This window comes from Eucalyptus grandis, chromosome 6, assembly GCF_016545825.1.
Source record: "Eucalyptus grandis isolate ANBG69807.140 chromosome 6, ASM1654582v1, whole genome shotgun sequence".
In the NCBI taxonomy this organism is placed as follows: Eukaryota; Viridiplantae; Streptophyta; class Magnoliopsida; order Myrtales; family Myrtaceae; genus Eucalyptus; species Eucalyptus grandis.
Genome location: NC_052617.1, coordinates 49,866,355 through 49,890,983, shown reverse-complemented (window position 1 = coordinate 49,890,983; position 24,629 = coordinate 49,866,355). Strand labels below are relative to the sequence as shown.

The 24,629-nt window shown below is 42.1% G+C and overlaps 4 protein-coding genes across 4 annotated transcripts; 2 read left to right on the top strand and 2 right to left on the bottom strand.

Moving 5' to 3' along the window:
- The first annotated feature begins 2,709 nt into the window (after positions 1–2,709).
- Positions 2,710–5,840, top strand: LOC104450510 (inositol 4-methyltransferase). Its single transcript, XM_010065094.3, has 4 exons — positions 2,710–3,209; positions 4,504–4,814; positions 4,936–5,000; positions 5,345–5,840. The coding sequence occupies exons 1-4, from the start codon at positions 2,800–2,802 to the stop codon at positions 5,651–5,653; spliced, it is 1,095 nt and encodes a 364-aa protein (XP_010063396.2). The 5' UTR covers positions 2,710–2,799; the 3' UTR covers positions 5,654–5,840.
- A 135-nt stretch (positions 5,841–5,975) lies between these two features.
- LOC104450509 (acetyltransferase At1g77540) lies at positions 5,976–7,021 on the bottom strand. The gene is made up of 2 exons (XM_010065093.3): positions 6,626–7,021; positions 5,976–6,245 (listed from the first exon to the last, which is right to left on the bottom strand). Exons 1-2 carry the CDS (start codon positions 6,893–6,895, stop codon positions 6,174–6,176), a joined length of 342 nt encoding a protein of 113 aa, XP_010063395.1. The 5' UTR covers positions 6,896–7,021; the 3' UTR covers positions 5,976–6,173.
- Positions 7,022–16,150: 9,129 nt separating this feature from the next.
- LOC104450508 lies at positions 16,151–16,863 on the top strand. Its single transcript, XM_010065092.3, has one exon. It carries the CDS (start codon positions 16,328–16,330, stop codon positions 16,655–16,657), a length of 330 nt encoding a protein of 109 aa, XP_010063394.2. The 5' UTR covers positions 16,151–16,327; the 3' UTR covers positions 16,658–16,863.
- Positions 16,864–17,070: 207 nt separating this feature from the next.
- LOC104450507 (chlorophyllide a oxygenase, chloroplastic) lies at positions 17,071–21,850 on the bottom strand. Its single transcript, XM_010065091.3, has 9 exons — positions 21,663–21,850; positions 20,709–20,945; positions 20,408–20,512; positions 19,995–20,270; positions 19,622–19,769; positions 19,326–19,510; positions 19,108–19,220; positions 18,478–18,772; positions 17,071–17,728 (listed from the first exon to the last, which is right to left on the bottom strand). The coding sequence occupies exons 1-9, from the start codon at positions 21,738–21,740 to the stop codon at positions 17,558–17,560; spliced, it is 1,608 nt and encodes a 535-aa protein (XP_010063393.1). The 5' UTR covers positions 21,741–21,850; the 3' UTR covers positions 17,071–17,557.
- Positions 21,851–24,629: the final 2,779 nt, after the last annotated feature.

The window sequence follows — 24,629 nt, the reverse complement described above, 5'->3', positions numbered from 1 at the left end:
CGATTCTCTTCCCCCCCTCCGGTTTTATGCTCGGCCAGCAAGCGCGCATGGCCTCTGCAGCTGCCAGCTTGCCGACCGGACTGCCCCCGACCCGCGGATCACGCCGCTCGCCTGCCACCGATCCCCCTGCTCTGTGCTGCCGCTCATCCTCTCTGTTCTCTACAGGTTCTGCAAGTCTTCAAGCGAAGACCAACAGAAGGGAAGAAGGAAGGGCTGGGCCGCCGAAGGAGAAAGGAGTCTGGGCCAGGCCCAGCGCCAGGGGAAGAAGGAAGGGCCGGGTCGGGCCAATGTCGAAACCGGCCCGACCCGACCATTTTTTTAAAAATAATAATAATCTTTTTTAATAATAAAATTTTTTGCCCTTTTTTTTTTTGTGACTAATTCCTAACCTTTAATGCTTTTTTTAAATTAATTCATTTAGGCGAAATTTAGATGTCAACAAATCTCAGTACAAATCTCAGATAAAGACTCCCTCTTTTTCCGTCTTTTCAGGTGGTAGAATGTGAAATATGAATCCAAATAAATGTGTATTTCAAATCTAAATCAATCTCATAAGTTGACAAAATCAACTTGGACCCAATGATTTTGGAAAGAACTGATTCTATGAACCTAAAATTGGTTTCACTCCTTATGCAGTGCTACCCAAAATTTTATTCAAACCAATTCGACAAGTTCTTTTGGATTAAACTAATTCTAAGTCGATTTTGAAATCTCTTTTAGGAAAAAGAGAGATAAGATATTTTTGTATCAATCAATAATCAAATTATGGTTTTCAACATAAAAAAACAACAACTTAATCACTTGACCAATGAATGTTTTTCTTTTTGTAGAGAACTAATGTAATTTTTACATAAACTTAGTTTATAGCACACAACAAAAACCGGGCCAATGACTGGGCCAATGGTTGCAGAACAAGCCTATGAGATTCTTGGTTCCAATGTTTTAGAATCGGGAGTCTCAAGATTAGTTTCCACTCCTAAATCAAGAATCGGCCTACGAAAAACCGATCATCTAGAAAAATAAATCCACGTTGAATTGAAATTGAGTTCGATGTAAGTAAATGATAATCCCATGTTGGATTACACACAGGCATCATGGGACAGAAAATTCACTCGTATTTTCCACGTCATCCCATTCCATTTTTTATTTTTCGTTTCTTCCTTTCTCAAAATCCGTACGAGATGCTTGCCCTCTCTCTCTCCATTGCATGGACGGTCCTCCGTGCACATTGATTGGGGATAGGTGGTTTTTCGCTTGGCCAATATCGAGACACGTGGTTGCTCTTGTAGCCATTCGTAAGTTTATATATATTATAGATTATGTATTTACTCATTCCAAATATAAAATAGATATTCATAATCACAAAATTATATTAATAAAAAAGGAAAAATTCCAAATATGGCTCAAAGTGTCCTCATTTTTTCTAAATAAGGGCATAAATGACTATATTAGTCTAAAAAAATGACTTGAAGTGATTATATTTATTTCAAAAAAAAGGTTTAGTCTTGCCGGCTTGCAGATCGGCAAAAAATTCCAACCAATCAATGATATTTTTGTCCAAATACAATCTAAATTTAAATTAACTAGATTTAATTTTTTTATTTTTTCTTCTTTAAAAAAAAAAAAAAAGCAAAAACATAGGCGAGAGGGCTCCCTCCTATTTGTGACCACCGCCCCATCGCTGGTGAGGTAATGGCGACAATCGATGAGGTTGTCGATGATTGGGAAGATGGAAGAGGGTGACGACCCTCTCCTAGATCTGGGCAAGAGTCATTTGCCCTCACCTCAACTTGGGTGAGGCCGCGAACCCTTGCGCAAGCCTGGCGATGTTTGCCGCCCAGGTTGAGGGGTGCTAGGCGAGAGCTAGCAACCTTCTCTTGCTAGCCCTCGCCTCTAGTTAGTAAGAGTCGCCGACCCTCACAATGGCCGCCACCCCATCAACAATGGGGCGGTGGCCATAGGTAGGAGGGAGCCTCCATCCCATGCATGTTCATCTTTTTTTTTTTTTTTTTTTGGTGGAAGGAAAAAAAAAAAAAAAAACAAAGAAAAAACAAAAAAAAGTTTAAAATTTTAAAGACGAAATTACCCTTCGCTAAACAATGAGTTTAGGCCCTTCTTTGTAACTGTAGTAGCCACTTCACGTCCTTATTTGATAAAACAATGACTACTTCATGCTCTTATTTGGAAAATAAGAGCATTTCAGGTCTCTATTTAGAATTTTATATAAAAGTATGTAAGCCATGTGTTTCGAGATTCTTAATTGTTTGATAAACCCATACAAATTCCATTTGGTGTTATAACCTTATCGCTACTTTGGTAGAGGGGGGAAAGATTTCTTTTTTCTATAGTTCTATTAGGGTTGGTCATGAAATTAGGTGGAGACAACATCCCTTTGAACTATGTCTTGGAGTTCAATTGAAAATCCCGAATAAAATACGGATGAGGATACTATTTTTTTCCTAGTGATATGCACGGCAAATTAACTCACATGGCTATAGAAAAGAAGGTACAGAGGAAGTCTTCTATGAATGATCTCAATCTGATCGATTGGAAATTGCCATTTGCGATCAGAAAAGTTTCTAGAGTCTAGTGACGTGCGATGGCGTCTAAGCTAGAAACTTTTGACAAATGCATTACCTATATGTCGATTCGAGATAAAGTAGACGTGGATGGATACTTTCCTCGTATAAACCATTTTGGTCGTCTCTTGAGCGGGACCCATCAACACACTCTGCTTATTCACAGGCCTGAAGAGCTGTCTCTCTTAATCCCCTCATCACTGCTCCTAGAAACCCAACAATGGCCGACAACCAAGAACGCGAAGGGCGCGATCAAGAAGAGGAAGTCGGGAAGCTGGCGGTCCAGCTGGCCAGCGCGGTGGTGCTCCCGATGACCCTCAAGTCGGCCCTCGAGCTCGGCATCATCGACGCCCTCGTCTCCGCCGGTGGGTTCCTCTCGGCTGCCGAGATAGCGAGCCGGGTTGGCGCCAAGAACCCGGGGGCCCCAGTCCTGGTGGACCGGATGATGCGCCTCCTGGCGAGCCACGGCGTGATCGAGTGGCGGTCGAGGAGGGGCGACGGCGACGGAGATGGAGGGGAGAGAGAGTACGGTCCGGGACCCATGTGCAGGTTCTTTGCCAAGGATGAAGAAGGTGGAGCTGTTGGTCCTCTGTTTCTGCTGCATCACGACAAGGTCTTCATGGAGAGTTGGTAATATTATTTTTATTTTTGGATTATCACCTGTTGGAGGTTTGTTTGTTAAAACAAACAAAGTGTTTTCTTTGTTCCACATCGGAAAAGTGGGAGGGAGTGGGCTAATTTAAAAGTACGGGCTTTTCTTTATATACTTAAAGAATGATTAGATGGGTTAGACCTTACCATACCCGTGTGCGGGTGCGTGATTTTAGCATACTGTGCGCGCCCGTGATTTAATAAACACTAATTCTTTTGTTATTTATTCTAATTTTTTATTTTTTTGTTATTAATTTTTTAGTAAACTCAAAGGTTGTCTTTTATTTTGAGAATTTCAGAAATAAAATATATAAAATGAAAATTCGAAATTAAAAAAAAATTAATTAATTAATTAATTATTTCGAATTTTGTTTGTGTCTTTTCAAGACAACCTTTGAAAAATTACTTATTCGGTTTTAACTTTCCCGAAGGGTTGTAATTGTTGGTTTTTTGACTTTTCCGAAGAGTTGCAAGACTGTTTCATATATATACTTCTCATTTTTCAAAAAGAAAATGAGTGATCATTTTCGAGTCTTCTTTCTGAAAAACAGCAGCTAATTTTTCGATTATTTCTTAAAGAGACTTTGGAGAAATATTTGAATTGTTATATAGTATTCTTATATGAGACTTTGTTGTATCCTGGAGGATTTTTGCCAGTGACCATTAGTAACGTTATGGGGTAAATAAATCTTTAAAGAAAGTGATATCACGCCTCAAAATCCGAGTTGTTTTACTCGATTAGATTTCATTGTACTACCCAATTTTGAAGCCATATTTTACAACATCACCATCTTAGAGTTTTAAAACGATTTCAGGATAAAAAATTGTTTCTATGAACAATGGCCTCTGTGCTTTTTGTTCGGCGATTCCAATGGTGATTATTAGGTTACTTGTTGAGTGGCTGAAACTAAAATATGATCGCAGCACTTGACGGCGACAATTCGCACAGTATCGTTGGTTGTGAATCCTGAGAAAACGCTCGATTCAATGAAAGATTTACGATTTTTTTTTTTTCCAAAGAACTTGCCCTCTGGGAGAAGATTGCGTTCGTGTTCGATTTGCCGCAGATCATATTATGATGCTGTGTCCGAAATATTTCCATTGAAGCAGCACCAATTGAAAGTACTGCTATTTGGATTTCAAAGATTACAGATGTCTATATAGATTTTATGCACTCTTGTGGGCCTCATCCAAGTTTGGCTTGTCCCAAAGATTATGGAAATCTACTTTGTACAGATCTACGGCTGCTTCATTTTTCATGGACTAATCTCAGGTACCACTTGAACGATGTTATCATGGAAGGAGGGGTTCCGTTCGAGAGGGCATACGGGATGACGGCGTTCGAGTATCCTGCCATTGACGATAGGTTCAATCAAGCTTTCAACCGAGCCATGGCGAGTCATACTTCCTTGATCATGAAGAAAATACTCGATGTCTACAGAGGGTTTGAAGGCATCAAAGTGCTGGTCGATGTGGGAGGCGGAGTCGGGGTCACTCTCAAGATGATCACCTCCAAGCATCCCCACATCAAGGGCATCAACTTCGACTTGCCTCACGTTTTGGCCGATTCTCCTTCTTATCCAGGTAAATCAAATCCAGGACTCCAGCACCCTGCAAGAACACTGAACTCGTCGCCTCTAATCACATCATTTGACAATATCTTGGTTCTCTTCTTGTGATTATGTGTTGATGTCTCGTGTTTTAGGTGTCGAGCGTGTTGGTGGAGATATGTTTGAGAATGTTCCTAGAGGAGATGCCATTTTCATGAAGGTAAAGTCGTCAACTTATCTAATGTTCATCCGACATGTGATGCGTGAGGCCTTGTAGCCATTTTCTTCATCACTCTGCGAAATTCCTCTTTCACTCCTCAAACCATTTCAAGGACAATAATCTGTTTTTTCCTAAGTAATCTCCACAAATGTCGCTAGGAATCCAGAGAAATCTTAAGGCGAGGGAACAATATTAAAATTCTCATTACTTGAAAGAGTTGCACCATATCCCTTGGGATTAATTCGTACTCTTATTTCAAGATTTTTTTCAACATCAATGCTCATTGGCCTTCACAATCACATTACTTCTTTATAGTTCTCTAATCTATGGACATCTAAGTGCAGTGGATACTCCACGATTGGAGTGATGAGCATTGCTCGAAACTTCTAAAGAACTGTTTTGAGGCTTTGCCTGCCAATGGGAAGGTAATCATCGTCGAGGCGATTCTCCCCGAGGTTCCAGAGAGAGATGTCTCTTCGAACATTGTGTTCCAGCAAGACCTCTTCATGCTGGCTCAAAATCCCGGCGGCAAAGAGAGGACGCAGAAGGAGTATGAGGCCCTGGCGGTGCAGGCGGGATTCACTGGCTGTGAAGTCAAGTGCTGCGCTTACAACAGCTGGGTAATGGAGTTCCCCAAAACGGCAGGTCATTAAGTCTTTCGAGGTCTATTCCTAATTGTAGTTCAAACTCTGATAGATGCGGAACCAAGTGTTGGATTGGATTCTGTTTTTATCGTCCTGTTGGTGGTGTGAATCAGATAATTGCCTTCTGTAATATTTAAAGCGTGACTCTTCAAAATGCCATCCCCTACAAATTGGCCAAGAAGTACTTCACACTCAATCCTCTTAGCATTGTCTCCCACTATACCAAACCATAAAGACAGGTGATAACATCTAATGTAATCAGGGCCATGAGAAATTCCCATTTGTAATCAGAGCTTAGATAGCATTAAAGAAGAGAAAAAAAAAACAGAGCTATTTAAAACCAGAATTATGGCAAGTTTTTATATCTCTCGAAGGTGTGTTAACGCCTACAGACCCAAGAAGAATCTGTAAATGCGATATGGGAACAATCATCCTTATGCGGGGGGAATAGAGCAGTTCGAGCTAGCAGCTACATTCCCTTGACGCTCACAGACTTGCCTTTATTTTCACCAAACATTTAATAGCAAATTTACATATGAGACCTGAGATCTTCAGAGTACAAAAGAGAGTTCCAAGTTGGGTTCCTTGGAAGAAAAGTGTCCTGCCCAAGCAGATACCCGATTAGTAGCATTTCCAAACAATTCTAACATGGTGATTGAAGAACTGGGTGCAGTAAGAGTAACTGACAGAGAAGATATGGGCGTCTACTGATTATAAGTACAGAAAGGGGACTAGAGAAAGAAACAGCACAGGCACGAGCAATTATGTGGGTTACAGGAAGAACGAGCGATGCTGGACAACAAAAACAGGAATTGAACTACAAAGTTGGATTGCTTCATTCCTTCAAATCACTAAGCAACACCAAAGAAATGACAAAAACCCAGGTCAATCGTCAGATCAATTTCATCAAACACTTGGTGTGCATAACAAGGAGACACGTCCAGAAACAGGAGAGGACAAAGAAGGGTTTCGAGAACGGACCGAGACGTAAGAGCAGGTAGGGACGACGGACATGGAGTTGGTCTTGGCGTGTCGGAATGCGGAGACGCAGAGGTGGGAGGCCAAGCCCAGGCCCCGCTTCGAGGGAGGGACGAAGGTGTGGACGATGTCCATCACCGTGCCCCCGTCGCGGAGCGCGTACTGGAGGTAGGCCTTCTTGTCCTCCGTCTCGAACCTCTGCTGGGGCTGGTTCCACACTATCTTCGGACCCTCGCCGGGGGTTCCGCCTCCGGCGGTGGTGGTAGCCGCCATCTCTCTCTCTCTCTCTCTTTCCGGGGCTTCCGCTTCCTGGGTCCGGCGAACGTGCAACTGCAAGTATGCGGTTCCCCGGTAGTTAGGAAGACTGGATCAACGAAGGTGACTCGGTCTGCTTTCGGGAACGGTGACGTTTGACAGGACATGCACCCACCATGGTGAGCGGGCGCTGTAAATTGCAATATAAATTCTTTTTTCCTTTTTCACATTATATTCTAGATTTTTATTTCTTATTTACGAATATCTTGGCTGAAAATTTGAAGAAAATAGTAAAGGAAAAAAACCATCAAAAACCTACATATATTTACCTTAAACTTTTCTCTATGACTTAAAAAATCTAAAACTTATATCCATAAGACACATTTACCTTTCATTCAAATTCCGTTAGTAATACCGTTTAAAATCTATCTATGTAAATGTTGAAACACAATGTTGGCATTTCGTTTTAACTAAAAAATCATTCAATATAATATTGATGGAGGGTAAATGTGATACATAGACATAAGTTTTGGATTTTTTATATCACAATAAAAAAATTTAAGGTAAATGTGCTAGTATGTGTATGCTTCGGGTTTTTTTTATGTTATGAAGTCTTTTTTTTTTGGTAAATTATATCATAATAAGTATAATTGATATAATTTGAAAATTTGTTGCGACTTTTTTTTTCTAAATAATACTATGCATACATATATATTTTTTTTTTTTGTTTTTTTTGTTTTTTTGGTAAGGTAAATGGTATTATAGCTTATAACAAATATACAAAAAACTCGACCGGCAACTCTAATCTTGCACTCTCGATACAATGTAGGGAGAGTGGAAGGGAGCACAATCAAGAAACTAGAAAAGAACAACACGGACTAAAGAGCAAGGACCGAAGGTCTAGGAGAGACAACAAAGAGCTAAGATTAGCAAAGACCCTCCATTTTGCCGAAGAGAAGCCAACGCCTGGGATACCGAAGAGGCGGGGTGTTGAAGGACACCGATCTAAGCTTGTTCGTCGATCGCTAAAGATAGCCGGGTGAAAGCCCCAACTCCGCATTTGGAGACGTCTATTCCTCGAGATATCAGGGATATTAGAAAAACTTGCAGCTTTGTCCTTCACACTTTTGATAAGGTGATTTTTGATTAAAGTAAGGACGACCGACTCTCCACGAAAGATAATGGCATTCCTTTTCTTCCAAATGATATAGCACATAGCAGCAAAAGAATGCCGTGCTATAATGTGAAAAAAAATCTTTACCTTTGAGGAACCGTATAGCCCGTAGAGGAGGTTATCCTTCCAAGGCCTAGGACGCCGGGGAAGATTACGAGTGGCCCAAAAATAAGCGACGAAGCCGTTAGATGGCAATCAAAAAATAAGTGGTCAGTGGAATGCAGGACTTCATTACAAAAAGCACAGGTGGTGTAGTCAATTCTACCATATGATAGAAGGAGTTGTTGCGTGGGTAGACGATTTTTAGCAATCAACCGAGAGAATGAATTGGAACCTCGGGAGTAATGTCGCCGCCCAAATGAGAGAAGCCCAAGGAGCGGGGTTCTCTTCCTTTTGAGGCGGTCCCATGCGAACCCAATGGTGAAGCGACCCGAAGGGTGCCATCTCGGGAAAAGCAATCCGAAGAGGAGTTAGGCGCCGGAGAAGAGAGACCCTGACTCAATAGAAGGAGGCGCGTGGAACAACCCGGGCGAAAGAAGATCCGCCACCATTGCATTTCGAAAGCTCGGATCTCCGGATGATTTGTTCGGTAATAGGATGTGGAGAGGCCCTTTTGGATGCCAATGGTCATACCACTGTGGAAAGCGAGAGGCCATTCCCAATTTTCCAAAGGAAGGATAGGCGAGACTCGCTTCTTAATTGCAAAATCTTCTTCCAAGCCCAAGAACAAAGCGTGGGAGTGGTGGCAATCCAAAAGTTTTGCCACTTTAAGAAGTTGGAATGAATCCAACGACACCACGAGATACCTTGTACGTGAAAAGGATCTAGATATACTTCATCATGGCTGCTTTGTTACAGATCTCTTAATTTTCGGATGCCGAGACCTCCTTCATTTTTGGCGAGACAAATGTCTTCCCAAGAGACCTTTGCCCCTCCCTTACCAAGATCAGCACCTTTCCATAAGAATTGGCGCAACACTTGTTCAATGTCATTTAGGACCGAGATTGGTAAGGTGAAAACACTCGACGTAAAGCCCGAATTGAATGTAGGACTGATCTCGATTAGTTGAAGTCTTCCAAAGATAGGAGAGAAGGCGATGGGCCAGGACTTGGCTCTAGAAGTAATCCGCTCAATCAAGGCAATACAATCAGTCTTCCGAAGCCTGGAGGAAATAATAGGTACTCCAAGGTAACGCACCGGGAGTGAACCTTCCTGAAAACCAAAAGCTAGCAATATGTAGTTGCGGATAGACGGAGAGCCTCCTGAAATGAAGACTTCGCTCTTGTTCTTGTTTGGAAGTAATCCACTCCAAGAGGAGAATAAGTCGAGTCCTTTCTTCAGTAATGTGATCGAACCCCAATCTGCCTGGCTAAACAGGAAAACATCATCTGCGAAGAATAGGTGAGAAAGCCTAACTGGTTTGCATCGCCAGAAATACTTGAAATTTGCATGGGATGTGCGAGCACTCAATATTCCCGAAAATACCTCCATTACTAGGGTAAAGAGGTAAGGGGACATGGGGTCGCCTTGGCGAAGGCCCCTCCCGCTTGAGAAGAATCCGTGCAGCTCACCATTAATCGAGATTGAGTACTTGGGGGTCCGAACGCACACCATAATCAGCTTGATCATAAAGCGAGGGAATCAAAGGCTAAGAGTGTCGGTGAAGGAAGTCCCGATCGATGAGTGTCGTAGGCCTTTTGGAAATCCACCTTAACAGCACATTTGGGGAGATAGGATTGCGGGTGGAAGCCAAAAAGTTCTGGGCAATCATAATATTATCTCTAATCCTCCTACCTTTTACAAAGGCATTCAAGGTCGGATCTACCACATCTCCCAATACCGAGGCCAGGCGATTTGATAAGATTTTCGTGATGACCTTATAGATGGTATTGCAGCATGCAATTGGTCTGTAGTCCGTGACTGCACACACATTTGGCACTTTTGGAACTAAGGTGAGGATAGTATTATTGACCTCCTTGAGGAGTCGCCTGGAGGGAAAAAATTCCTTGACCGCGTCGAGGACAGATGGGCCAACTATGTCCCAATTACTCTTGAAGAATTCCATTGTGAACCCATCAGGACCTGGGGCTTTACCTCTCGGGAGAGAGAAAAGCGTATCACGAATTTCCATATCAAGAACCGGCCTAGAAAGAGTCGACTGGTCCATAGTCAAAGGCCTCCGGATGTAATCTGTAACCTCCTGTAAGGAGGGCTTAGACAGGGCTGAGTGAGGAGCAAGTAAGTTAGTGAAGAAGGAAACAAAGGCTGCGGAACCATAAGAGGGTCGATGATCAATTCCCCGCCACATTTGTAAGCGATAAAATCCTATTACGGAGCTCTCTTCTTGACCGAGAGGTGAAAAATCTTGTATTACTATCGCCTTCTTTAAGCCACCCGGAATTACGGACTTTTGCCCGTAGAAGGATTCTTCATCACGGCGCAAGTCCACGAAGTGGCGCGTCGTGTCACGCTCGAGCTCGCCAACTGTGGGTTACGCGGATCAAGGACCGGTTCAGTTTGTACCAACCGAAGGCTCTCCCTAGCTTCCTCCGCTCTAGCCGAGATATTGGAGAAAGTGTCCCTGTTGAGTTGCTTAAGTTTTCCCTTGAGCAATTTCAGCTTGGAAACTAGTATGTACATATAAATGCCCCTGTATGTGTGAATCCCAAATCTGTTGCACAATAGAGGTAAAGTTTGGATGCTCCGACCAAAAGTCAAAGTATTTGAAGGGTCTTCGCCTAATCACAGGGTCAAGAATTCTGACCACCATGAGAGAGTGATCAGAAATGCCTGGATTGAGGAAGGATGCTTCAGAGAAAGAGAACTCAAAGTTCCATTTGGAATTTACCAAAACTTTATCGATTTTCCTCATTTTTCTAGCTTGACCAGAAGACGTCGACCAAGTGAACCGAAGGCCTACAAATCTGAGATCCTCTAATTCTGACTGGGCCAGGCAATTGGCGAATTCATCAAAGTACGGGATCCAGGCATTAGAGCCCCCCATTCTGTCAGATGGATCCTTTATGGCATTAAAGTCTCCAGCAACAAGCGGGGTGAATCTGAGAAGATTACTCATATGTAGGAGGTTTGCCCAAAGAGGGCGACGTCGTAAGAATGAGTGTTCACCATACACAAGCGAAATACAACAACACTTTCCGAGAGAGATTGATAGTTACCCACCCGTGGATAGCCTGGTCGGTGATGTCCATCGATTCAAATCTTATAAAGTCCGGGTTCCACCCAACCCATATTCGACCCTTAGGAGAGTACTCATAATTTGCGACCCATTTCCAGCCAATAAGCAAAGACGAGGACAAAGAATCGAAATTCGCTTCAGAGACTTTCGTCTCAACAAGACCAACAAAAGAAAGATTATATTTGGAAACTAACTTTCTAACTTCCGCCCGCTTTAACGGGTCATGAAGGCCCCTAATGTTCCATATTCCTATATACATGAAGAAAGAGAGAAGGTCACTTACCTCGTTTAGAGGCCTTTTTCTTCGCCGGCACGGATTTGAGATCCAAGGATGGGGCCGGGTCGGGGCGAAGTAACAGCAGCTTATCCTGGATAGTAGCCAAATCGGTCACGGGAGAGGATGTTGGGGATGGGCACCCAACCGAAAGAAGGTCCTCATCTTCAATTCCGGTGTACACTGGAGATTTCATCAGAGCATTCCGCTTGCTCATTTATGGCAGCATGTTTCGGTCTTGCTACCGAGGAACTGTACGCGTAATGGAAGGAGCGGGGAGGGATACCAACCAGCTTACGGGGCATTGGAGGTGGGCCCAATTTGGGCAGTCCCTTTCAATTTCAACGAGCCATCTTTAGAATCTTTGGGCCAAGTTGGAGGAGACCGCCTCTTTTGGGATCTTCTTCTTCTTAGTCATGACCTGTTGCCATGGTGAGTCCACAGTAGGGGTCGGAAGAAGAGATTAGGAGTGAAGGTCCTTCTCCTGGTGGGGAGGACAATCGGAGGCAACAGGCGCAATTCCAGGTGAGTGAGCAGGTAACAGTGCGTCTAGAGGAGCTGGGCGCTCGTCCGTTTGCATCAGCAAATCAGCAGGCCTAGTCGAGAATAATGGGTTGTCACGCGTCCTCTCTCCATTCTGAAGATGTTGTGCAGGAGGGGAGCTAGGTCCAAGGGTGGAGGCGTTTCCATCATCTCGGGGGCTTTTGGGCAAAGTTTCAGCACTTGGCACCTTGCATTTGTGGCCGAAGACTCCGCATCCAACACAAGCCAACGGCTTCCACTCATATTCAACTTCAATGATGCACGATTCACCTTGGGACCACCTCAATGGAATCACGGGGTTGTTGCCTCGCCGTGATCTCCACACGAGGCTCTTGCAAAAGCGAGCATATCTAGTTGCTCCGTTCTTAGGTCTACATAAAGGGTTTCCCAACATAGCTCGCCACTTTACCGATCGCCCGAGCCGACCAAAGAGCGATTGGGAGGTTCTTTAACTTTACCCATACCGGAACCGAAAGAAAGGACTCTTTTCGGAAGTCCAAGTTTGGTCGCCATTGTTGTAGCGCGATGGGAATCCTCGAAACAGACAAAGGCGGCCCCTCAAGGACCTTGCGGCGAAACTCCCTATCCGGGAGGTGGAAGAAAAATAATCCCTTGCCATTGGCCATCACTTTGGCTAAATTTGGCCCCCAAGCTCTCCTAAAGGCAGCTTCGGTTACCTTAAAAGGTATACGTCGGCCTATGTAACAGCCCCACGAGACATTCCCGGAGCAAAGTGTCGGCATCGATGTCTTCCTCGGTCATTTGAAGGACCGCTCGATCCTGGACATAAGTCGGGGGGCAGAAATCCAGATCATATCCCTTTGAGGCCGCCTTTGCAACCGCAACACTAGCCCAAGTCTGCAGGTTGGACTTCCCCGCCACCCCACGTTGAGGATGCTTGGAGCCGGACCTAGTCCTACCATGCGGTCCAGCTGTGGGATGATCATTGTGCATAAGGGATGAATCATCTTGTCCATCGGAGTTGGGCATTGGTCTCTTAGAAGCGGCGCCAACGACTCCGGCCCCTTGACCGATTCGGTGCGGATGAGAGGTCTGCTTGTTCTTCAGACCAGTTGGGATCTGGTGGGTTTGATGCTTAGGAATCTGAGTATTAGGCTCAGAAGAAGAAGCTAATTGCCTCCCGGGCACCTCTGGCATGGCTCCCGCACCAAGGGAGTGGTCGGGCAGCTCCATGGAGGAGACAGGTAGAGGCCGACCTGCAGAATTTGTGTTACGCCCCCACAACAAAGCAACTAGGGCATTACATCAAACACTTGGACGGTACTATTCGGGTCAATTAGCTAGGCGAGAGCTGCAAGGAGGGTGATAAGAGGTGCTAACGCAATCACAGCCTCTGCAGATAAGGCACCGCACAAACAGAATCACTAGAAACCGCCGAAACAAGCTTAGGCCCTTACAGGAATATCGTCGAACATTTTATGAGCACGCCCAAACTAAGGCTTTTTTAGCTGAAATCCTTCGGTGGGAATGATGAAATAGGTAGGAGGAAGCTTCCTTAAAACTATCAGCCCAATCCAACCGAAGCTAATCCGAAAGAAGTAGAGACCGGGCGAAGAAACCAGAAAATGATCTGCGAGAAATCGAAACCTAGGTCGCTGGTTACCTCGAAATGTAGCCCAGAGATTCCAAATCCGAACGGTGGAGTTGAAGAGGATGTTGCATAGAAGCTACACTCCAAAAATCAGTCCAATCGAACGGTTAGATCTCCTTGAAAGGCAGAAATCCAGAAGCGAAATCCAGAACCAGAAATATGCATACATATATTTGCTCTTATGAATGAAATAAATCGATTCATCCCGTATATGAAAACATCTAGCGATGAAGTATATATTTTCTTATTTTTCATCATATATTGATAGGCGAGAATTGTATTAATCATATCCCATAGCATCCCTCGCCTTTCTTTTTTTAATCCAACTTATTTTTCAAAAATTTTAAAGTTTATCGATAGAACCTCTAAAATAAAATAAAATAAAAATCGAATCCTATAGTTATTTAATTAATGCAATTAAGTTCTTTATCTCTGTCTAATTTGAGTTACAAAAAAAAAATGCTTACAGTGGTCTTTTTTATTTTTTATTACCCTCTCTTTCAACGTGACCATGTCAATGAAGAGCCCAGATCACGAGAAGGATGTGTTTTTGCTCCTATTATAATTAGAGTTAGATTTAAAACAAATTTTTAAAAAAGGGAGACTGAAAATTAAACCAATAAAATTACAAAACACACCACCACAAAATAGAGAGCAAGCGTCGAAGGGGAATTAAGGGACAGGATCAACGAGGGTCGGCAATCTCATCAGTCACAACTGAGCTGTTGGCCCTTGCTACAAGGGTTGCGATCCCTTACCCGTGGCGACGGTGTGACCCAATTCCAATGGGCACTTTCCTATTTATCTTTTGGCTTTTTTGTGTAAATAATTCTCTTTTTCTTTAAATTTTTGATCATTTTAGTTGCTTCATGTGTATTTAAAAAAGTGCCAAAACAGGTCAACTAAACATTATCTATTAATTTCTGACAAAAAAAAAATTATCAGTTAACCAAATAGGAAAGAGCTAAGAACTTAATTAAGTCAGTTTAACAAATTTCGAGATTTTAGTACATCTTTTAATTTCTTTTATCTTTTTCAGTTGCACCGCATGCATTAAAAAAGTGCTAAAAAATGTCATGTCAATATTATCTGTTAACCAAATAGAACAAAATAAGGAAATTAATTAATTTGATTCAACAAGTTTCAAAATTTAATTGGATCTTTTGAAAGTTATAATAATCAATTGTACTTATGCAACAAATGGTATACTTACCTTCTTCTTTTTATTTATTTTTTATTTTTTTATGTGTCGCGTCTTTCAATGATGGGAGAAAAAGAGTTTGTTTTGTTACTCCTTTTGTATCGTGAATATTGAATTCTAGATCATTAGGTCGCAAATAACCTTATCAGATTCCTCTCTATTTTTTGGTAGTGCGGGCTGCAGGCCATTTTTGGTTGGAAAGATCATCTACTTTGATTTTTGATAGGACCTAATGAGTTATTTTGACTCAAAATCCAAATAATACCTAATTTGAATAAATCCTTCTAGTAATTGCTGTGTTTGAATATTCGACAATCGGAAGAAGTTAGCAATGGTGACAATGGTTAACGATAGAATGACAATGTTGTGTTGTTCCTATGATCGAGGATGGCAAAATTAGGATTAAATCTTTTAAAAGCAACAACTTGTTTATTGAAGTTTGATGTATATCTTTTATTAATCGTATGAAATATTAAGAAAATGAAAGAAGGTTTTTCAATTTTTTTCATCAACATAATAAGCCGTCCAATTTATATTTTATTTTTTTTATCAACGTTATGCGTAGAGCTAAAATCACTTTCTGCTTATTTTCATTCACTTCCATCTTGCTTGTTCGTTCCGCAATTTACCAATATTTCCTTTCCTTTTTTTCAATATAATCATTAATTAAAATTCGACGACTCTAACTCTAAGAAGGCATTCCTATCTTATCTATACAAATATAAAGTAATGAAAAAAGGTATCTAAATAATTTTCCTTTCGTATCCTCAATTTTTTTTTTTTTTTTTTTGGGTCTAATCCTATCCTCAATTACTCGTTTACAAATATTATAATTATCCCATAAATTTTCAGTTCTTAAAATTCGAATCTTATCTTACAATAACCTTCTCATCAATATTTACTTTTTGAAAATTATATACAGAACTCTCTCATCACCAATTTAAATTCATATCCTAAAATAATTTGAGTTCTCAAGTACTTATTTCTTCACCACGTTTATTTATTTTGCTTTTTTTTTCTCACGCATTCACTTGTGTCCCTTTTTTCTAGTAATTAAAAAAATGAAGCTCCAATTAATTCTGTACGAGATACCAGCTAAAATACCGAGTAAAAAGATTTAATAATTTTATTCACTACATTAACTAGTCTCATATTTAAGTGAAATCTATATCTTGAAAACTGAAAATAAGAAGATTACAGATAAATCGTTAACGTGAATGCAACCCTTTTTAAGCTGAAGACGTCACGATTCTGGAAACAGCCTAAACAGTCAAAAGCATCCCCCCAAGCAGGCATCCAGAACTCTCCAGCCAGTCTTCCTCCTCCTCCTCCATTGATAAAACCCCAATTTAGGCCTCGCGCAATCTCCAAAACCTCGCATAAACCCCTCCACAAAACCAAGCAGTTTCTCAATTTCTTTGCCAAGAACGAAAAAACCCAGGAAGAAAGGATGTTCTTCTTCTTCGTGGGAGGGCTGGAGCAGCAGGCGAGGCGGGTGCTGAAATCGGGCGCGGGGCGGTGCATAGCGTGCGGGTCGAGGGCCGATCTCGTCGACTACGACAAGGTGCTGAAGGTCTTCTTCGTCCCCGTCTGGCGCTGGCCGGGGAAGGCCCCCCTCATGCACTGCGGCAACTGCAACCTCTTCTTCCCCCCCTCCGCGTCCCTCCCTCTCCCGCCGCCGAGGATGAAGGCGGAGCCCCACGTCTTGCGGTGCGGCTCCTGCGATCGGGCCGTCGATCCCGAGTTCAGCTTCTGCCCCTTCTGCGGCGCGGCTCTGTGATCCGTCTTTTTCTTAGCCCACGTTTCAGTTCTCAGGATGGCGCGAGTATACATGTATATCTTGGTTAGCAGTTTCAGTTTCTTTATTTTCTTTCTTTTTTTTGGTGGAGTTTAGAGATGCTGTTTGACCAGGTCGCTCAGTTCACATATTTTAGTGGACAAAGAAATTCATTCGAGCAATTTAAGGATCCACGCCTCTTCATATTCTTTGATCTCATTCGTCTCTTGGTTCAGAGGATTACAAAGATAGCGACTTTATTATACCATCTTGGCGCAGTACCTAAGGCACCGTATTAGTGCGCTCCCATATGCAGCTTAGGCTTCTGGGGTCAAATACTTGGATATGTGCCATGAAATGTTGATGCTAATATCCGTCTCGCGACGGATCACAATGCGCATCATCCGGCCAAAGAAGAATCAAATTTCGGGACTTTCGCTTTTGATTAGACAAACTGGCGTATCATACAAGTGGGAATTCTCGTGTTACAGGGAAAAGACCCGACTGCCCAATGATGCCTCATAACTCAGAAGCAATCTTGCACACTTCTGTAGAAACTTGGAGGACTAATGAAAAAACCAAAAAAGATAAGGGAAAAAAAATCGAGAAATGGACTTCTTAATACTGTACACACGAAAAAAACTAAAAACTGAGTGCACAGTATTACCCGGGGCTGTTCCTTGAGAGAATCCATTTCGTTTGCCTCTGGTCCAATTCACAGTTCCCGCAAAGGTACATCCGACTGCCCTTTAGAAAGAGCAGGGAAGGAAGAATCAAACTGAAGAATGGCATCAGCCAGAATGCTTTCATTATAGCTAAGCTGTGCAAGAGGAGGAAGCAATCGAATGCGCCGTGTGGATCGTTGAGACAGGATGGGAACTCCATTGGGCGCAAGATTATAGTTCACACGGATTTGCTGAATGGTAGTTGCTTGGCTCCTCGTTCTACCGCATCTCTCCATACTCTGTATCTCACTCCCAGCTTATCATAGGATACTGGCCAATTCCATACATTCGCACCATTGATCATTCGCTCTTGCTGGCCAAGCACTAGCCGCAAATCCTCATCCAAGACCTGCACAATACTCTCATCTATAAGTATGATATCACAAAGCGATCATTGAGAAGACAGTCATAGCAGCTCTTTTGGGGTCATAAGGGCTATACAATAATGTCAAATCCTGGAAAAGGAAGACTTGTTGAGATATACTCGAGTTTCGAGAACAGAGAAAACCGGAAGAAGTATGGATTCCTCGACACAGCTAGATGAAATTAAGTTCCATGGTGAACTGCACCCTCCAGTTATATCACCCTGCTATTTATAAGAAGATACAGCTCTGGGTTCAGAAGTTGAACCCAGATGACTCCTAGGCTATGTTTGGGGAAAGAAGTAAACTGAGAGGAATGGGTATAAAAAATTAGAGAAATTTTGAAATTTTTTGTGAGATGAATTTGGAGTGACAATGTGGCCAACTTCCTTCCCCATCCCCACGAACTCCTCGGTTCCCCAACATAGCGTCAATGAATTGGCTTCAGATACTTTTGGAAATCAGTATCAACTACACGGCTTCACGTATATCACTGAAGTTGCATCTCAGCCTACACAATCTCTCATCAAGAAAAACCTACGCATAATGATCCCCTACCCCCACGGAGACCAACTGCATTCTGCGCCACAGGGTTTACTCTTATAATAAAACATCAAGGCACCTCTCAGGTTTTGCTCAGAATGCCCTAGGAAATAAATTGTCGAGGAACAACGAAAAATGTCCATAGCATTCCCCACCCATAAGAAAGAATCAAACAGGGTAAGAAGATCTCTACCTGTTTCGCAAAGTGCCTCCATAGGTATTGCATCAAGGGAACTTGCTTCAGCAGGGGAGCAAAATCCAGTGACATTCTGTACAATAGCCTCGTCTTCTTTGTCGTTGAAGGTAAACATACATGAAGTTGGTGGAGATGTGTTGCACACTGCTGGGTACTCTGCCCTTCCAGTTTTCCAGGCTTTGATATCCCGATGGTCGACAAAACCATACAAGGTGGTCGAAATTCCATATCAATTGGATAAGGATCCCAGTAACCTTGGAGGCCAGATGCAGGTGTGAGAAATTTCACGAAGCTGACAATTTTGCACCAAAACCAGTAAGTGAACCAGCAAAGAAACACATTTGCAAGGATAAGGATACTAATGCATCATCATAAACATGTCACTCTCTCTCATTACCTGATATCTCCTTTTTTCCCAATTTATCTGCCTCTTTTTGACCCATTACTCGTGTTTCAAAATAAAATAATTAACACGTTGCCTCTAACTTTTACTTCTGTACAAAAAGCATTTTTCAACTTTTACAACAAAAAGAACTTGAAAGCTTTTCATAATATCAATTAATGAAAAGGTGTCCTTGCTTCAGTCGTCTAAATCTCTCAATGGCAGATAGCTTTGCAGACACAAACCTGGGAACACTCCATCCCTTTGCAAAGGTGGAAGTGTGAGTAAAGGGAGCATGTGCGAGATCCAAAAGGTTGTCCAGAAGCAGCCCATGTTCCACAGGAAGTTCCATTACTATCTGAAGCATCGGGGACACAAAACATGCGAGATCAGTTTTCTCCAAGAAATTCCAGATGTCTACAGTATGCTTACTGAAAGAAATAAATAAAGAGATAATATATACCTCAGCATGGACCACAAATCCAGAAGGAGGCAACAATGAAGGAAGAGTTGCGTCTGGAGCATCATCACCAGGCCAAATCCAGATCATGCCTTCTTGCTCAAAACAAGGTAAAGATCGAATTCTAACATCAACCAGTCGTGTTGATGGCATTTTTTTGCATTTCCCATCAGTTGAATACTCCCATCCTGATGCCATCCATGAAATATGTGGAAAATTAGACACTTATTCATCTATATTCAAGAAAAATGTGATCCCTTTGGGTACAATTTTGATGAAGCGATGCTTATCTCACTAACCATGGTATGGACATTGAATACGACCCTCATTAACCGAACCGAGGTGAAGAGGGCATGCTCTATGTGCGCAAGTATTCTGGACACATCCAGGTTTTCCATCCTTGCCACGGAAAAGAACCCAAGGTTCCTCGAAGCAATCAATCGGTATCTGCAACAGGGCAATTAATACAAGTAAGCTTAACTGGGCTGAGTTTCTTGGCCAAACTGGTATCAAAAAGCAAATATCAAGCATAACTGGTCCTAGTGCTCTCTTGTGTTTTCTGAACTTACTGATTCATGAAACTTGTTGTCACATGCTCTTCCTAGGTTGAGCAGATTATATGGTGAACATGTAAGACTTAAAAAAGATGAATATTTTGGAAGACTAATTTACCATAGTGTCGTCCTTCAGGTCGGTTGAGAAAGCAACCGGGTACCAGAAGTTCTTCAGGCGCGGATGGTAAGGTTGAACTGGACCTGACACATTTAAACTTTTCCGAGGCACTTTCCTCCTCGTTGCATCAAGAGATTGAGTAGAAGTACTAGGGGGAGAATCTGTTTCAGGGGTCTCAATTGTGTTTCTGTCTTGCAATAATCGGTCATTAACCAATGTTTCCATGTAAGCTAGCTTATCCAAGGCAGTGGAAACCCTCGCTTCAGAGATATGAACCTGTCCAAGGTATGCGTGTTTTAGACACAAACAAGTCATTCTACATTGTCTTGTCTCTCCAGAAATAACCCAACAATGGATGAATGAATATGAAGTACTGCCATGTCGCTATAGTTTATCAAATGTATGGTATTCACCTGTCTGTGAGCTTGTTCTAACTCTTCTTGCAACCCTGCCAGGTCCTTCTTCAGGGTACCAACGGACTTGTATTCACGAGCTAAAGGATTCAGAACTTCCACAACCTACATTTGTTCTCTGAGAGTAAGAACTTCACATAAAACCAACTCCGACATAATGCAGGATGATGTCAGTGACACCAACCAATTCTTCTAAAAACCTAAAGTACGAGAGAACAAGACTTGTAGGCGAGGTACAAGGAAAAAAATGAAGACTGATTCAGAGATTCCACCAAATCTAATAGGCGAGATTGACGCAAACCTTTTCATGAAGGAGCATAATCGTGAGTAGATCTTGCCTAGCTCTCCAATCCAAATATTGTATGTCATATCTAGCAACTTCCAGAGCCTGATTCACATCCAGAAACTTCCCCTTCCACTGCGGGGCTTTAGACCGTGGATCCTCCACATCAAAGAGAGGACCCCACACACTCTTCTTGTCCACCAGTTCCCCTTCCTCTCCAAATACAGCAACAACCCTAAATCCCCCTCTGACCCCCTGCAGTCCAACAAACCTTCAATTAAGCAAGTTTATCGCTGTACTAATCAAATATTTTATTAAAATTGTGCGTCATAGTCCTGATGAATCTTATTTAAAGAAATGATAAACTTATGTTCACATCCTCCATTCAGTGGTAGAATTGGCAAAATACACTGAACCGATCGCCACCAACCTATATTCCTCGCATAGGATGGAGCCGGATGGCATGCATTACATAGGATGCTGCTAGATATCACCAACCACACAGAATGTTTTAGGGATTGCTCCCGTTCGTCCCGAGAGCGAATCTCGTGAAAAACAAAGGATTTGACCATATCTTATACTCGATCGAAGTCTTTCCAGGCTCAATTCAGCAAACAAGTCGCCCCTACAAAATGATAATCCTAGCAACTACTAGTGATGAAGCTAAATGACACTTCCGTTTTCTAATATCCCACTCGACAGGCTATCTAATTTTCACTGAAAAACAGCAAACGAGCAAGAAGGCACTGAAAAACTTTCAGGAACGCCGATCAGCTAGCGAAACGAGAAGCGCCGCGCGATCAAGCACTAAGTGGGGACGATAATCCATACTTCCATCCGCTTAGCCTCGCCATTTCTATGCTCAACATGCCTAAAGTTCTTCCACGGACAAAACAACAAGGACTCCATTTCCAAACACGGAGGAACAGCCGGAGGCAATTCCCGACGAAAACGAAAGCGTGCGTTCGTCACCTTTCTGACGTTGAGTTTAGACGATTTGCAAAGGGAGATCGGCAGCGATAGGGCGGCGGCGGTGGCGACGGCGTTCATGGCGTCCGAACCGTTCAGACAGAGAGAGGAGGAGAAGAAGAAGAAGAAGAAGAAGAAGAAAAGTGGGGGAAAGAAGAAAGAGAGAAAAATCAAAGGGCAAATTAGAGGGAGAGATTTATTCTCTTCCGGCGGAAGTTCTGTTGATAAGAGATGGGAGTTGCGCGCGATCTCGGGTGGCCTCCCGTCAGGTGCCACGTGGACAAGCGTGCAGTTCGCGGGCGCTCACGTGGCACGCCCGATCTCCACATGCTTCGACGGGGCTCTCCTCCCCCGCGTGGGCCCCTTTATATATCTCGACGGTCGCCAGCTCGGACGGCGGAGATATCTCACCTCTTATCTCGAATCCACACCGTCGCTGTTTCTCTGGTCAATTCTGCTGAAATGCGGTCTTATTATTGATAACGTGAAATCCTTTCTTTTCTTTCTTTCTTCCTTTTTTTTTTTTTTTTTGGCCGGGGGTCATTCCTGGAGAAATTGCTTGAAAAATCTAAAGCTTGCCTGACCACAACTTTCGATCCGACGTGGCGCCTCTACTATTGGCAGCGAAAATGAAATCTGTACAAGGGAAGATTCAAATGCGACCGGCGGAGAAAACGGAATTTGCTTTTATCATCTTAGGCCTAAATTTATTGTCGTGTGGATGTTAATATAATGCTGAACTTTTTATTCTTATCAATGTAATTTTTAAATTTTTTTTATAAAATTTGAATATAGTCTTCCGATAAATTTTTACATAAAATTACTAACATGGAAATCTAGTTATCCTCAATTATCTTATATGACACGCTATTGGTTCGGTGATCCACACGACACAGAAGTTTTAACGTAGTATAATAGAGTGAGTTCTTTTTAATCAACACAAGACATATTTAGGCGTTACATTATTTAGAAGAAGCAAAGATTTCGAAATATGATGGAGAGCACATATACAATGTCGTTACGGGGTTATTAGAAAAATAAGAGATTGCACAACAATTTGATCAATATTGTGATGTTGGTTTACGACAATGTTGAATGAGAGGATCATATTCTCGAGTCATAATTTATTCATTTTTTCTTTTCAATTATTTGTTCAGTATTTTCAAATCGTGATAATTATCTATTTTCCACTCAACATGCATTGTTAAGACCTGTTTGTTAGATAAATCAAAATTACGAGATTATACATTGACTAAAACAGTTGCTGATAGAGTCCATTCACATCTAGACATGCCTCTACTGTTAGCTTAGGAGGAAAGTCTATCCTCGTCCGCTCAATTACACAACCCACCATCATTGAAAAATCTCCTTCACGCTAAACACTACAGAAACACTAACGACGATGTTCACCTTCCCAACATATGCAACACCAATTTGAAGACACTGGTTTAGCTCCCTCACACTATTGCGAGACAGTCAACCCTTCAGGAAAAATCACAACATTGTGCATGTACGGTAATATTGTTGCCAATAAGCTTATGCATCTATCATATTTAACGATTGTATTTCTTTAATTCAATTCAGTACTCTTGCCTCTTTAGATATTTTTCTCAAGACTAACTTTGAGTTTTCGCTTGAAAATTTCACTCGAAATAAGAGGAAGAACGAGGAAAGTGTCTGAAGGGACTTTTGATTTGGCTGAAGTGGGAAAGCACGATCGCTTTCACCTATTATCCATCGAGAGGGGAAAAATTAACGAAGACGGTTACAATGCGTATGATGTGCGGAGAGACTTCTCTACACGTACAAGAGTAGGGAGCGAAATTCTAGAAAATGCAATATTACTCAAATGAAAATCGAGGACACAAGTGAGGAGAGAGTTCCCTTGTTGTATAAGGGTCCTTTTAATTACGACTATTGATCTTTTATGTGATATATCGTCTAATCGATCCGTAGAGATCCACTTGGGCAGTGGATATCGATCATCGTCATATTAAATTAAAATTGGAGATTGAGTCTATCCAACGATTATAACTATTAACTCTTGGGGATTGCCAAAGACCGTCCCATCGAGACGGAGGAAGAAGCGATGTGAAAGCACATCGATTGGGCTGCCAATGGCACATCGATGGACCAGCAAATCTACCTCAGACGTGTCCCCATGCGACCTGATTTTCCAGGCCTTCAGACAACGAGGTACTCTGAATATTACTAAGAAAGAAAAATTTGAGCTGATAGAATCATCACCTTGAAAAATTAAGACGTATTAAAGAATGTCATGGGCACTGAAGTACGTCAAATTGAATATGCCTAAAACAGTTTCTCGATGACACTAAATATCTATGAGAAATTTTACTATATATACTTTATAGGAAGTGACTGTTGGCTTTAACAATAATTGATGGTTTTTGTGTGATTTGTCGTCAATCAGGTTCTCAATAGTTTTACGTGGTCGCAACACTCTGCATGCATTTATTACGTTGTGATATTGTCTAACGAAGTTTGTAAGAATGACATAGACTACTTCATGTGATTGAAATAATGGAGTCTATTCATATTCCCAAGGCGTGAGAAGGGTGTTGTTCAGAACCCTAAATATCGATAGGTAGACTTCTGTTCCTAGAATAAATAAATAAAAAGTACTTCTCTTCCTAGACTTTTTTTCTTGGGTCATGGTCAGCTGAACTAATATTGTTTTTTTCACATATTGTTGTGAACCGTGTCACCCGTACTTCTCTTCCTGTGCAATTAGTGAGTGTTATGATTGGAAGGACAACTTCGATATGTGCCCTGTTTCATTCTCAAACGGCTTAGGTATAAAGTAGAGCTCGATACAAATTATGTGAGATTCATGGTAGATGGAGCAAAATAGTTGGTAGAGAACACAAATATTAAACTTATTGGTAAAATTCGTCCCTCTTCACTTTTTTTTTTTTTATCAAGAATCACTGCTTTATAGTATAGTTCCTG

What these genes read in the sequence shown, in the direction of transcription:
- LOC104450509 (XM_010065093.3), bottom strand. Translation starts at nt 6,895, where the DNA reads ATGGCGGCTACCACCACCGCCGGAGGCGGAACCCCCGGCGAGGGTCCG. An exon ending in CTACCTGCTCTTACGTCTCG is followed by an intron (nt 6,246 to 6,625) that starts GTCCGTTCTCGA and finishes CTGCTTGGGCAG; the next exon opens with GACACTTTTCTTCCAAGGAA.
- LOC104450508 (XM_010065092.3), top strand. Translation starts at nt 16,328, where the DNA reads ATGTTCTTCTTCTTCGTGGGAGGGCTGGAGCAGCAGGCGAGGCGGGTG.
- LOC104450507 (XM_010065091.3), bottom strand. Translation starts at nt 21,740, where the DNA reads ATGAACGCCGTCGCCACCGCCGCCGCCCTATCGCTGCCGATCTCCCTT. An exon ending in TATTCAATGTCCATACCATG is followed by an intron (nt 19,511 to 19,621) that starts GTTAGTGAGATA and finishes GGATGGCATCAG; the next exon opens with GATGGGAGTATTCAACTGAT. An exon ending in GGAGGCACTTTGCGAAACAG is followed by an intron (nt 17,729 to 18,477) that starts GTAGAGATCTTC and finishes AGTATTGTGCAG; the next exon opens with GTCTTGGATGAGGATTTGCG.
- LOC104450510 (XM_010065094.3), top strand. Translation starts at nt 2,800, where the DNA reads ATGGCCGACAACCAAGAACGCGAAGGGCGCGATCAAGAAGAGGAAGTC. An exon ending in AAGGTCTTCATGGAGAGTTG is followed by an intron (nt 3,210 to 4,503) that starts GTAATATTATTT and finishes GACTAATCTCAG; the next exon opens with GTACCACTTGAACGATGTTA. An exon ending in CGATTCTCCTTCTTATCCAG is followed by an intron (nt 4,815 to 4,935) that starts GTAAATCAAATC and finishes CTCGTGTTTTAG; the next exon opens with GTGTCGAGCGTGTTGGTGGA.